Source organism: Carya illinoinensis, chromosome 2 (genome assembly GCF_018687715.1).
Source record: "Carya illinoinensis cultivar Pawnee chromosome 2, C.illinoinensisPawnee_v1, whole genome shotgun sequence".
Taxonomy (NCBI): Eukaryota; Viridiplantae; Streptophyta; class Magnoliopsida; order Fagales; family Juglandaceae; genus Carya; species Carya illinoinensis.
In genome coordinates, this window is record NC_056753.1 from 35,073,020 (window position 1) to 35,087,592 (window position 14,573).

Here is a 14,573-nt window from a genome sequence, read left to right on the forward strand (position 1 = left end):
CTGGATTCTATCTGTCTATTTTACTTTTAATTTTCCAACAAAATTATCACCTAAACTTAAGACAGACATAATCCAATTATCATGATCACCACTCTTTAGAGTTTAGACCAATATATATTTTTTTAATAATATTTTATCATAAATATCTTTTACCTTTCGAACCCAGATAGAAAAAGATTCCCGAATTCTATAATACTAGATGTTATTTTTTAAAAATTAGACTTTAATATTAAATAATGTCAGATTTAAGCATTTTGTTTATTTCTATTCGAACTGCAAGACGAGTTTGGCTGGATAAAGACCCAGACCCAGAGGAGTTTTAACTTTTAAAGTATACTTCATTTTGAAAAAGTGTAAAAAAATTATCATTTTTTTTAGTGAAATCTAATTTTTAAAAAACTAACTGCATATAATTAATTTATTTGAACCTTATACCTAACATTATTCAAATATTAATTGGCCGGAAAAGCTATTGCTAGATCCATATTTATTGGGATAGATGAGATATTTTTGCATCTTCCTCGGTGGCTCAAAAACATGTATGCTGTCTATTGGATGGACGTATCAATTGGTTGTTCCACTGGATAAGTAAGAAAAAGATAATAATTTTGCTACATGCAGTTACTTTTGTATAATCTTTACGCACTCAACTGATGTGATTGATCAAAATAATTTTTTTATATTAAAAAGAGTAACGCAGTCAATCACATTAATAAAGTGTATAAAAGAGTAGATAAAAGTAATTGCACATAACATTTTTGTAACCAATATTGATTTTCTAACTCAACTTTGAAGTTCATATATGTAAGGCTACATAGCAAGGCCAATACAATTAGAACTCAAGAGTAATGTAACAGTTTTTTTTTTTTTAATAAAAGAATTCCGTACAGTTACACTCAGAAGATAACTCTCATCTTTTTATGCTGTTCTTTGACAAGGAGCCACAGCTTAAACAAAACATGGGTGTGAAATTATAAATAGTCGTTCCCAAATAATTTCTGAACCTCTTAGTTCAACTTTTTGGCATTCATACTCGAATTCATTCTGAACTTTTGACCTCAATGGAACTCTGTTTCCTTTCTGCTTGAAGTGATCGGCACAGTGATTCCAGCTTTTCTTTCTGATTCTTCGTTTTCTCCAACTGTTGTTTCATGCGCTCCCGCTGATCACACAATAGAAATTTTTTAGCTTTTTGGTTATGAAGAGGAAACGATACAACTTACATGAAAAAACATTAAAAAATTGGAGAAATTCCCCTCTGGGAACTACCAATTTATCATCACTATGGCATTCATCTAATGCAAGCGATCTCACTAGTTCCTAGGGACAAGAAATATTAAATCTATCGACAGACTTCAGGCCCGCCACACAAGCCCTTCTGCTTGCAGCTATCATTTGTTCACATCACTGATCCAAGTTTTAGCAATTCTTAGGCATCACCAATTTAAAGCCGGGTAATAGCTAAGCCAACACTGCATCAAGCCGGTACAGATGCCCATCCCACATAGAATCATTCCCAGGGGATTTGGCACCGACATAGGCTACAGTATGACTGCAACATACAATTTGAAGCCTTATTATTCAAGCATGCGAAAAAAATAGAATGGAAGGATAGAACCAAGGCAATGCTACTGTCAAACCTATGATATTATAGCCAATGCATAGTACCTACATCCGATAATGACAATGGCAGACAAAAGGTTTAAAACATATTTTTGAACAGAAGAAAGTTGAGTGCACAGTATGGGAGACGCATGAGGAATTGTGAACTTAGAAAGCTAACAAGGTCAAACTGCCAAAAGATCCTGTACATGGTATGAAACTTGAAAGTAAGTTCAAGCCAAAGCCATCCAGGTGTGGGTGCAGAAGGCAAGCCAAAGATGCAGGAAAACCATACCTCATCAACAAGTTCTGTAAGAATAACGTCAGATTTCTCACTTTTGCTCTTCAGGAATGAATTTTCCTTACTGAGTTCCTTGATTGATTTTTCCATCTAGTTGTTACAGACATTGAAAGATGGATTTAACAGAACACATCATTCAGGTGACATTGTAAACAAAAAACAGCCAGGAAAGATGCATCTTAGTGAAATGTAATACTGAAGAAAAGTGTGATCATTACCTTCTCAATCTCCTGTTTAAATGTTTCAAAAACCTCATTGCTCTTTAACAAAGCGTCCTGCCAAATCAATTTAGCAATTTAGATCTGGCAAAATTGACAGGGCATTTTCATACATACATGGCAAAAATCTCAGGAGGAACTATCGGTGTGATGATCAAACATGTACCTCACAGGTCTATATGACAAAAGGGGGAATGTTAAGTGAGGCCAACATAAGAGGAAGAGAATGGTCTAAGCACATCTACAAGAAGGCTGCAATGCAAAGACAAGTGGCTGGTTCGCTATTCACAACAACTGATCAATTTGAAAGTTAACATGAATGAGCTTGGCTCTTCTTTAGTAATGCTGGGATGGTACACCCAACAGTTCTTCAGTCAAATATATACATATATATATATTATGAAATAAAGGATACCGTCGGGAAAAGAACCACAAGTTGCCAATAGCTTTGGGGTTAGAAAAGAAAACGACACTGGCACACTAGGTTGAGAATAGTCCTGGCTAAAACCATGAGAATGAATATATTAATGATTCTTAGACTGGGAACCAATTTAATATTAATTCGTAATATTAAGATTGACAGCTGACCACAAGGCAATAAACAACATGGAATGAAATATACCTGAAATTGTTGGAATTTTTCTCCATCAGCTGTCAACTGTGAGCGCAAATTCTTTTCAGTAGCCAATAATTGTGACACCTGTTCTGCATATAACTTCATCCGGGACTGTTCCTGGACCAATTTCTCCTCATGTTGCTTAATTTTCAGATCAGCAATCTGAAGTTCCAGTGTTTTCTGCTTTATCTGTGGATTCAAATTTCCAAGAACTAAATCAAGTTAAATGGTAAAGTAAATAAGAACCCCATTTCTACAAGAAAAGGATACGTTTTACCTTCTGTGAAAAGTGCTGCTCTGAAATAGTGTACTGATCAACTAGCTCTTTTAGCTTATTTCTTAGCCTGAATATGAAGAATGTACTCAATAATTTTGAATTAAATGAAAGAAACAATTATAACAACCTATTAAATATGGCATCGATGGATGAAAATCATATTCTATTTGTTGGCAAGCAATCAATTAGTACAACATGCGGATAAAACATCAGTAGTACAACAAGGTGAGTTCTCGGGATAAAAGATTTTCCACAATGAAACAAGACACTTATGCTGTCTCTGAGTTGTCAGGAAATGTCACCACCAAACCTTAACCCACCGAAAAACTTGTTCTTATACTCGAGTTTATCTCTGGCAGCCCACTAATGGGGTTTACTACATTACATTTTGCTCTCAGCCAAAGCCATCAAAAAATAGCCACCAGCAATACCACTCAAGTTTTCCGCTACCCAAAAAAAGCACAAATTCCACCAAAATAAAAAAACCAACGCAGCAAATAATCAGATCTTTGGGAACATCTGAACACGAATTACTCCGTGGGCAACATTCAGTTTTTGGTTACATTTTCAAGATTCAGTTCTATAAGTACCTTAAAAACGAACATGTTAGTGATGCTGCATGAATGACCATCACAACTTAATAATTTTTTTTGATAATTAATAAGAATTTTATCATCACGAATAGGCATAGCCCAAGTACACAAGAAGTATACAAAGGAAATACCTACTACACCCTAGAAAACAGGAAAACTAAAACAGAAATAGATTCAGTACATTCTCATCATTCCTAACAAAGATCTTTGTAAGGACCATCACAAGTTGATAATGTGACATTCACTAATAATGCAACAGTCTCTTGTTTTTTAAATAAGTAAATGAAACTCAAAAACATGCAACAGTCTCTTGTGAATGTATATTATATATTAACAATGCAACAGTTTCTTGTAAATTTACTGAGAGAGACTTTCATCTTACATCTCATTCTCCTTTAGCTGAGAGAGACTTTCATCCTTTTGCTCTTCTAGCTTATTGCTCACATCCTATAACCGAAATGAATACATACAATTAAATACATTTTTTTTTTGATGAATACATACAATTAAATACATAATAACAAGGCCCAATAAATTGACATGAATCTCTAAGAAAAAAACACTATCACATCACATGAGAAGAAATGGAACTTTTAAGTTGAGAAATTGAGAAAGGGGAAAAAAATCTATTCAAGGAATCTCCTATTTGAGCATTATTCTGTGATGTCAAACACACAGTTTGAAACTGATGAATACTGTGTTACAGCTCAATTTGTTCCCTGCTAAACCAAGTCCCGTGCAATAAAAGCCCGTTTGGATATTTAGAATATCCCAGTATATTTGTGAAAGTAGTTAAATGGTTTGAGTTAAAATATTTTATTGGGCCTTAAGAAAGGAGATCGAAAAGGTTGAATAAAAATATTATAAAGTTGCAAAATTGTTTGAATATAATTTTTAATATTATTTTCGTTTTGAAATTTGAAAAAATAGCATTGTTTTTTGTGTTTTCTTTAGGAGTTTGGGAAAGTTGTAATGATTAGATGAAAAAGTTGAATATTTGAAATTGAAAAGTACTTTGTGATTGAGTGATGTTTGGGAAGGAAAAATCTGAGAATACTTGACATATGTTGCGTTGCCAAACGGGGCCTAAGTGTGCATGTCTTAACAAGAGACACTAAAGATGTGCAAAGTGATTTAACTTCCAACCACATAAATATATTTTGCAAATCTCACGTTGGAACTGACTTGGCAAGGCTTAAAAAATATTACATAACAATTACCACAGCGCTGAGTATTGATGTGTAGACAAGACATCATATGAAATAGTTTAGAATTAAACGTGAGTTGAGCGTGAAATATTTTCTCTCCGTACGAGTGTGAAAAAACTTTCTACGTTAGTTTCATCATCGAAGATGGTTTCTTAGTGATCTATACGTCGACGGTATTACGTGATGAGTTTTATTAAAGAGTTTGTGATTGAAACTAAGTTATTTTCTGTAAAAAGAGAGGGCGGCTTGATCTGTATCTCAGAGAGAGGAAGGAGGTTCAAACAAGAGCTACTTCTCGGACTGGGAACTGTGCAATGGCTAGGGGGAGCTTTGGAGGGATGTGCGTCAGATAAAAGGGAAGATTTTTATTTGGCAAAGAGGGAAGGCTACTGGAGTTTCATTGTACAAAGGTCCTCAAACAGTCGGGGCCGTTACGTGAAGGTGGCAGTTTATGGGGAAGGGGGACGAAACATTGCCATCTTTATTCCTGAGGAAGAGGGTGGTTGGGGGTGGAGAAAACTGCATGAGGTGTTGCGGGAAAGTCTTCAGGTGGCAAGCAACAGCCATGGCAAGTCTGTAGATGCCCAGAAGAAACCAGGGGGTAAGATGGTGAAGTCTTACAAGGAAGCAGTTACAATGGAAGGAACGTATGAGACGTATGCTGGTCTCAGAGAGGATGCCGTGTCTAGAGAGAGAGAGGATGGAAGAGACGTGAGGGAGACGCTGGTTGCTGTACGTGATTTGCAGGTCCAAGTGAGGAAATTACAGGAGGAAGTGTCCTGGGTTAGAAAGGTGGTCGAGGCATATAAGGAAGGGGATGAAACGATGCGTTTAAGGCATAGTTTTTATAATGACCAAAAGCACTTAAGGTGGGACGGAGGGGCAGTGGGTTGGGCTGGCTGTAGGCCAAAGCCCATGGCCCATAGCTATCATTCGGGCAGGGATAGAGTGGGAAGGCCAGCCTTTAGGGCTGGGCCTGGGCCTGGGCCTTATCATAAGAAGAGCCCGGCCCACCAGGCATGGAAGGCATGGGTTAGGGGTAAAGACCCGGTACCCGGGTACGAAGGGCACGTACCCGACCCAGAAACTTCTTAGCAACGGCAGCAAGGGCCGTCCGACCAACAGACGGCGCCGACGAAGTCACCGGAAGCGGAAGGCAACAGATCCGAGGTCGGCGATGACGTCGAAGTCGATCCACTCACCCAGTTGTTATCGGCAGACCCTGCTCCAGAACCTGTGGTGGTGCTCCCTCCACCTCCAAGTGGTGGTCCACCTATGGCGACTGATCAGAACCTGTCGGCCTTTCAACAAACACCGGTGAAACTGCCGACGGGAGGGGAAAACGACGCAGTGCACTTGGGGAGTCAGAGCTTGCCGACGGGACAAGGGGATTCAGATCCTTTGGTGCTAATATCGGGAGGCTGTCATACTGTGGAGATGGTACAGCTCATGCCGACAGGACAAGGGGAAAAGGGTGGAGGCCAGCCGAGAATTTCAGGGATGAACAGTGCCATCGTGGAGGTGGAAAATAGTGAGAATGGTGAAGCAGAAGATTCGGCTAGTGAATTGTTCTTATCAGATGAAGAGAGTTCACAGAGGTTATTACAGGGATCAAATGATCATGGAGAGGAGCTTGGCTTAGTGACGGGTGACCTGAACATAGAGGGACAGAGGGACTTTAGGGTGCAGAATCCAATTCCCCTAAAGTGTACGTACCTAGATTCAGCAAGCGTAACAGATTGGGTGTTCCAGACAGCAAATGACATTAAGGACATGGTGGGATTAAAGTGTGAAGGTTATGAAGAGCAATTCATAGCGTTACTTACCGCCATTGAAGTGAGTCATCAACAACAACGGAAAACGGGGTCCAAGAAACAGCGAGAACTCAATAGGCTAACTTGGTCGATGAATTTTGAAGGTAGCTCAAGCAGGGAGAGATCAAAAGGGAAAGGGCTAGCTTCTTCCAATAAATGAAACCAAAAATCATTTCTTGGAATGTCCGTGGTCTAAATGATGCCGGTAAGCGCCTTCAAGTAAGAAACTTATTGCGGGGATGGAATGCGGACATTGTGTGTTTACAGGAGACGAAGTTGAAAACGGTTACTACGAACATTATACGGAGTATATGGAGCTGTGTTTATATTGATTGGGCATTTTTGGCAGCTAATGGGGCCTCGGGAGGTGTGTTATTGATGTGGGACCAACGGGTGGTGGAGAAAATGGAGGTGGCCGTGGGTTTGTTCATAGTAGCATGCTCCTTTAGAAGTGTGAGTGACGGGTTCAAGTGGGCTTTTGCAGGTGTCTATGGTCCTAACATAGACAGGGACCGTAGACTATTGTGGGATGAACTAGCTGGTCTACATAGTTGGTGGGACCTTCCGCGGTGTATTGGTGGTGACTTTAATGCTATAAGATTCACAAGTGAGTGTTTTGGAAATAGAAGAATGCGCCCTGCAATGTCTGAATTTTCGGAATGCATTTTTGAGCTGAACCTCGTGGATATACCACTGGCAGGTGGTTTATATACGTGGGCTAATAATCAGACTTGGTCTAGATTAGATAGATTTTTAATTTCCCCAGAGTGGGAAATCCACTTTCCTGAGGTGTGGCAAAAGAGACTGCCTCGTTTGTGCTCGGATCATTGGCCTATCATGTTAGATTGTGGGGGGATTCAAAGAAGGAGGCAGCACTTCAAGTTTGAAAACGTGTGGCTGAAATCAGAAGGTTTTGTGGATAGGGTCGGACAGTGGTGGTCTTCATACCAGATCCAGGGTACCCTTAGTTTCATTTTTGCTGGAAAACTAAAGGCTTTAAAGCAAGATTTAAAGCTATGGAATTTGCAGTCTTTTGGTAATGTCGGGGAACTCAAGAAGATAAAGCTAAGGGAGATACAAGATCTAGAAAGGGTTCAAGAGTCAAGGCCTTTGAATCCGGAGGAAGTAGCCCAAAAGCTAGCTTTGGTTGTAGAGCTTGAGAGGCTTATCCTATTAGAAGAGATCTCGTGGAGGCAAAAGTCTAGAGCGCTATGGTTGAAAGAAGGTGATCGTAGCACTAAGTTTTTCCACAGAGTAGCTAATTCTCACAGGAGATCCAACAACATTGAGATGCTGAAGATTGATGGGGCAGAGTGTAGGGATGAGCAGGTGATCAACAATCACGTGGTTCATTTTTTTGAACAACTTCTCACTGAACAGGAGGGGTGGAGACCAAAGCTAGAGGGTATGGCGTTCGAATCCATTGGGCCAATTGATGTTAGTCGTATGGAGAGGCCGTTTGAAGAACCAGAGATATTAGAAGTGGTAAGGAAAATGACTAAAGACAAGGCCCCGGGTCTTGATGGTTTCTCCATGGGATTTTTTCAAACTTGTTGGGAGATTCTAAAGGATGATCTTATGAAGGTGTTCTAGGAGTTTCATTCGTATGGAAAGTTCGAGAAAAGCTTAAATGCAACTTTTCTAGCCTTGATTCCAAAAAGGGTGGGGGCAAAGGATATTAAGGAGTATAGGCCCATTAGCCTAGTCAATGGGGTCTATAAGATTCTATCCAAGGTACTGGCAAACCGACTTAGCGAGGCTGTAGGGAAGATAATTTCTAAGCCCCAAAATGCTTTTGTAAAGGATAGACAATTCTAGACGCTGTGCTCATCGCTAATGAATGCCTGGACACTAGATTGAAGGCTGGCATACCAGGGATTATATGCAAGTTAGACATGGAGAAAGTATATGATCATGTTAATTGGGATTTTCTTATTGACATTTTGGGGAAGTGTGGCTTCGGGGAGAGATAGCGAGCATGGATCCGTTGGTGCATATCTACGGTAAAATTTTCAGTTCTTATAAATGGAAGCCCTACTGGTTTTTTCAACAGTACTCGAGGCCTAAGACAAGGAGATCCGCTGTCTCCATTACTTTTTGTTATTGTGATGGAGGCTTTGAGCAGAATGATAGTAGCACTGATGGCAAATGGAAAGATGACTGGTTATTCGATTGGAACCCCAGGAGGGGGTAGTATTAACATTTCTCATCTGTTGTTTGTAGATGACACCCTAATTTTTTGTGAGGCGAATCAATCACAGGTTCGAGTACTGAAGGCACTTCTTCTATGCTTTGAGGTAGTTTCAGGTTTAAAAGTGAATCTGGACAAATCAGAGATGGTGCTGGTGGGTGGGGTTCAGCACTTAAGACAGTTGGCTAATACTCTAGGGTGTAAGATTGCTACTCTTCCCATGACATATCTTAGTCTCCCGTTGGGGGCTCCATCGAGAGCTATTACGCTCTGGGACACAGTGATTGAGAAAGTCGAGCAACGCTTAGCAGGGTGGAAGAGAATGTACCTTTCTAAAGGGGGCCGGATCACGCTAATAAAGAGTACTCTTTCTAACCTCCCAACCTATTTCCTATCTTTGTTTCCCATTCCAGCAAGGGTAGCACTCCACATTGAGAAATTACAACGTGACTTCCTGTGGGGCGGAATAGGGGAGGAGTTCAAATATCATCTTGTCAGGTGGGAGTAGGTTTGTAGACCCATCTCGAGTGGCGGGTTGGGCATTAGAAAGCTAAAAACCTTTAATCAGGCGCTACTTGGCAAGTGGCTGTGGAGATATCATAGAGAACCAGATGCTCTTTGGAAGGTGGTGATTGAAAGTAAGTACGGGGGTTTATGGGGTGGGTGGTGCACTAAGGAAGTGCGAGGGGCGTATGGCGTGGGAGTGTGGAAATATACCAGACAAGGATGGGGGGTTTTCTCTCAATACACTAGGTTTAGTCTAGGAGAAGGAAACAGGATTAATTTTTGGTATGACACTTGGTGTGGTAATCGTGCACTTAAAGATTTATTTCCAACACTATTTGCAGTGGCAAGTGACAAAGATAAATCAGTGGCGGAAGTCATGGTGGTAGTGGGGGAGCATATCCAGTGGAACGTCAGTTTCAGCAGGGCGGCACAAGATTGGGAAATGGACACTTTTGAAGCCTTTTTCAGTCTTTTGTATTCAACCAAACCAAGTAATCAGCTTATAGATTCATTGTGGTGGATACCATCGGGAAAAGGACTGTTTTCAGTCCGTGCTTTCTATAAGGCCCTAATACAAGGGCAACCCTCTCAGTTCCCGTGGAAAAAATTTTGGAAACACAAGGCGCCTCTCAAAGCTGCGTTTTTCATGTGGACCGCTTCTCTGGGTAAGATCCTCACAACGGATGATTTGAGAAAACGGAGGGTTATCATTATAGATTGGTGTTGTATGTGCAGGAAGGGGGGTGAATCCGTAGACCATCTATTATTACATTATAAGGTAGCTAGAGGGTTATGGGATGAGGTTTTTCGTAAACTCGACTTGGGCTAGGTTATGCTAGATTCAGTGGTGGCGGCTATTGCTAGCTGGACAGGTTTGAGAGGCAATAACCAGATAAAGGCGATTTGGAAGATGATCCCGATATGCATTATGTGGTGCATATGGAAGGAACGCAACGAACGGACTTTCGAGGACAAAGAGAGATCAATGGAGGAGCTGAAAGTTTTCTTTTTTAGAACTCTTTGTACTTGGGCTATTGCTATTAGTTTTAATGGCCAAAGCCTACATGATTTTCTTACGTCTGTGGATCCTACATAATCTAGGACATTCTTTGTACTGAACGTGGTATTTTGCCTATTCTTTTATTAATATACTCTTTAACTTCTCTCAAAAAAAAAAAACAATTACCACAGCTACATTTTATGGTCTTTCTACAAAAAATTAGGGAAAAAGCAAGCATATCCCACATAACCTACTGAGCTAACTTTATGTCAAGATAAGTCACAGATTCTCAATCAAATAAAGAAAAAATTAATTGAACCTTTATCGCATCTTGGAACTTGGCTGATAAATCTAATCTCAGGTTTTGCCCTTCCATGGATGCCCGTTTGCATTCATCCTGCAATAAAATCAGGAAGCCGTCACTCTTTCCAGGAAGACAAATGCTATAACTTGAAGTACAAAAGGAATCAACTACAAAACTTTCCAAAGCAATTTGTAAGAGGATCAACATAAGTATTGAAGTACACACCACAATATAAGAACTTACACATAAAAACATTGGCTATCTAATTGTGTATAAAATAGATAACATGAATATATTAGATACAGTGTCTGAACGAAAGTATACCATTAGCATTTTGTTCTGGCGCTGTAATTCCCTACATAGTGATTCAAGCTTATCTCGCACAGTAATGGCTACATGAACAAGGGGAAGTAAATGGAAGAATATCAGTGTACACGGATCGTTATTAGATGACATGTACATATATATATATATATATATTCTTGATAGGCATGTACAGATATAATTAAGGATGTCATAGTAATGCATATGCCAACAAAAATATCATTTTTAAAATGAAAAAAGAAATAATGCACAAGACTGTTACTCTAATGTACACAGTGGGTATCAATATCTATTTGTTTTGAGCCGCTCATAAAGTTTGAAGGTAGATTTTGAAGTTATTGAAAAAGCTTCCACTTATGATATCTGTTAGCAATGCCTACATACCCTCTGATTCAAAATGTCTTCAGAAAAGTAAAATTCAGCACCCTTTCCAAAGCAAAGACTGCTGGTTCCACAGCCTAAAGAAAACTGAGGATTTCTTTTAACAAATTACAGATGGACCTAATATGAAATCATATTGTTTACTATAGCTGTATTGTGGTAAACTCCACTAGAAAGGGGAGACATAGTCAACTTCTCTTACATGATATGTTACATCTTTCCAAGGGTCACTTTAACTAATTTTGATTAAATTTATGGAATTATAATTCTTTTACTTCTTAGTTTTATACCAAGTAAGTGCAGCCTACCTGTGCTGCCGCGCAGAAGAATCTTAAGACATTTAAGCCTTTTTATAAGCTGGCCTAAACATTAGTGGAATCAATTCAACTTACCAGCATCTTTTTCCGCTAGAACTTGCTGATACTTCAGAGTGAACTCTAAAAACTCCTTTTCTGATTTGAACGTCCGCTTTGCACTCCTACATTTCGCTCCAGTGGTTTCCTGGGGCAAATTTTTTTATAAGTAAAGCAATTACACTAAGACGCAAAGGGATGCAACCGGATGTACACAAGGTATACAAGAGAAAGCACCCACTAATGGAGAAAAAGTAATGCAACAAGAAATCAATTCTAGATAATTGGAAAATTTAGGACTATTTTTTTTTTTTGATAAATAAACAAAGAAGGTATAATTGAGGGCCTGGAAAATTTAGGACTATTATTAGCTGAATCCAGCAATAGAGAGTTTTTTGCGTAATGGCTCTTATTTCTAGCATCTTCCTCACACAATTGTTGTGGCATTTTATAATGACTCTTAGACCTTAGCATAATGACATACGGGTATGATCCCCACTTGGGTAGAAATTGTCAAACTCACTTTTTTACATGTAATTGAAAACTTCATTAAAAAATGCAAAAGATATAATTCAAGTACATAGGATGCTTACAAGAGAGATACCAAATTAGAAAAAATAAAAAATAAGGAAATCATGAAACTCAACACATTAAAATTTATAGAGGCAGCCGCTAGGAGTAGAGTATTGAAGAAGAAAATTTTAAGTTAGAAGTCACCTAAAAAGAGATCGCAACAAACAAGTAAAAAAAATTGAATAAACCATCAAAGTTCAACACGAAGAATGCACAGGTGAACTGGCTAGTTTTATAATAAACTTTGATACTATATTCTTCCTCAGATGACTTAACACGAATTTACCATAGACATTGTAATCTGCTAAAAGAAAAACATATTATGCAAATAGCACTAATTTGCAGAAAATTCTTGTATACCAGAGAATGGGTATGCCACCTACAACAATCAGCTTAGTCCATGGAAGCTAAATTTAAGTTACTTCAGCTTGTAAAAAAAAAGTTCAAAGAACTAATCAGAATATATATATATATATATATATATATGAGAGAGAGAGAGAGAGAGAACAAAAAAGGTAAAATAAGTAAATAAAAAAGCTAATTGCTTTTACCACTGAATGTATTAAAAATATTAATTGAGCAATATGATATTACTAACTGGTTTTCTATTTTTCGCAGTATCAGCACTCTCTCGTGAAGATATATCCTTCAAATGGGTTGCTGATGCTTCTGAGCTCCCCTCAGTAGCTGTAACAAAGAAAGAGTAATATCAAAAGGCCAAAACCAAAAGAACCAGCAAATGATTCCACACACGTTTCAACAACATCACACACAGAGACACACATCTTCAGTTGACTTCTATTCCATTGTCTTTATGGAAAGAACTCGCAAAAAACACCAGTACAATCGCAACTCTACAATTATTTATTCTGTTATTTAATTTCTGGGAGAACGTCTCTCCAATTATACTAGCAGTTCTTTTTCTGAGATAAATGTGTAGATGGCATATTTTCAAGTTAAATATTTGTATGTGTGTGTATGAGAGAGAAAGAGCGCGTAATGGTTCATTCTTCACCTTCATTCACTTCGTTCACATGCAAAATATCTAACCCCCCCCCCCCCCCCCCCCCCCCCCCCCCAAAAAAAAAAAACAGAATTCCATCCTTCCAACAGGCTTCACACCAATATTTCTTTATAATCGATCGAGTTCTTTCAGCAAAGAATGTTATTACTGTACACCTATCATAAGAGAAGTGTTCTATGCAATTCACCACACGAAAAAATCAATTCATTGCTAAGAAGGGAAAAAAGAAAAAGGAAAATGACAAAGTAAAGATAATTACATCTCTCCGAACTTTGACAATCTGCTTGAACTTGTTCTTTTACCTTGCTGCATCTGACTACCCCATCTGATGCCTCGGGAACAGTAGATGCGTCTTGAGAGCCCTGTGAACCTTGTGTCTGCTCGGAAACATCAAAACTATCTGTTTCAGACAACGGAACTGGAAAAGTCCGAAGTTTCTGGGTCTTCTCTTCACTACCTGGGCTTGTTTGAAACTCATTTGCAGCCAACTCATCCGAATGATCAATTTCTGAGAAACTACCCTCCTTGTAATCTCCACGTGGTTTCTCTTGTTCAACTGTTGGAGTTGGAGGAGCCAGTGGTTCTGTGGAGCCCTCAACAAATCCATCTGGCAATGAATCCACTTCAGGAAGCTGGTTTGCATCTGAATTCACCATCTTACCCCAGTTGCTTGCCAAAATATTCCTGGGGAAACAATTCAAGGTAAAGGTGCGTACAAAACATAACATCCGACCATGAGAAGCCGAAATGCCAGAGATGGAAGAGAGCACAAATCAAAACCCTAGTTTCAGATCGGTTCTACAATTCCCTTACACTTCCAATCTAAACTTTTATAATTGTAACAAGATAGGCACTACCTCACTTGTGTGTGCATGAACAAATAAATTTCTATATAATTAATAGATACATGTATGTCTATATGGAGGGAAATTAAGCGATCTGAGTTGTAGACAGGGATTGATCAGGAACTACGAACCGAGATAGAGTGCGTCGGCCAAAAGAAAAATACTATAAAAAATTTTTAAAAAAAAAAGTAGAGAAATTACCGGGCAGATGTATCGATGAAATTGTTCGGCAGAGCAAGAGAGTAATCCCAGGTGTAGCAGTGGTCGTCGTCGTCGTACGTTTTAAGGGAAATGGGCAGGTATTTATTCTTATTAATCTTATGGAAGAAAAGGAAAATACCACCATTTTACTTCTTTAGAGTTATTAGTTCAAATTGATGTTTTTGTGTATTTTTTATTTCTATTTTTCTAAATATTAAAGAAAAATATATATAAATACACT

At 38.7% G+C, this 14,573-nt stretch overlaps 1 protein-coding gene across 4 annotated transcripts; it reads right to left on the reverse strand.

Annotated features, from left to right (window-relative positions):
* Nucleotides 1-846: 846 nt before the first annotated feature.
* On the reverse strand, nucleotides 847-14,493 carry LOC122301316 (alpha-taxilin). Of its 4 annotated transcripts, XM_043112566.1 has the most exons (13): nucleotides 14,333-14,493; nucleotides 13,744-13,970; nucleotides 13,589-13,663; nucleotides 12,861-12,949; nucleotides 11,729-11,837; nucleotides 10,956-11,023; nucleotides 10,647-10,724; nucleotides 3,990-4,054; nucleotides 3,015-3,081; nucleotides 2,744-2,926; nucleotides 2,122-2,178; nucleotides 1,898-1,993; nucleotides 847-1,162 (listed from the first exon to the last, which is right to left on the reverse strand). In XM_043112566.1, the coding sequence occupies exons 2-13, from the start codon at nucleotides 13,940-13,942 to the stop codon at nucleotides 1,040-1,042; spliced, it is 1,209 nt and encodes a 402-aa protein (XP_042968500.1). In that variant the 5' UTR covers nucleotides 13,943-13,970; nucleotides 14,333-14,493; the 3' UTR covers nucleotides 847-1,039. The 4 variants fall into 4 exon arrangements, 3 of the variants coding, with proteins under 3 accessions (XP_042968500.1, XP_042968499.1, XP_042968501.1); XM_043112565.1 differs by having other exon boundaries at nucleotides 13,546-13,970; nucleotides 14,333-14,492; XR_006240167.1 differs by lacking the exons at nucleotides 847-1,162; nucleotides 1,898-1,993 and adding an exon at nucleotides 2,537-2,622 and having other exon boundaries at nucleotides 2,123-2,415; nucleotides 13,546-13,970.
* Nucleotides 14,494-14,573: the final 80 nt, after the last annotated feature.

Excerpts from the sequence above, each read along its gene's own strand:
- LOC122301316 (XM_043112565.1), bottom strand. The coding sequence starts at position 13,942 with ATGGTGAATTCAGATGCAAACCAGCTTCCTGAAGTGGATTCATTGCCA. Across the intron at positions 11,024-11,728 it reads TCTAGCGGAAAAAGATGCTG|CCATTACTGTGCGAGATAAG; the intron begins GTAAGTTGAATT and ends TTGTTCATGTAG. Across the intron at positions 4,055-10,646 it reads AGTTCCAAGATGCGATAAAG|GATGTGAGCAATAAGCTAGA; the intron begins GTTCAATTAATT and ends TTTCGGTTATAG.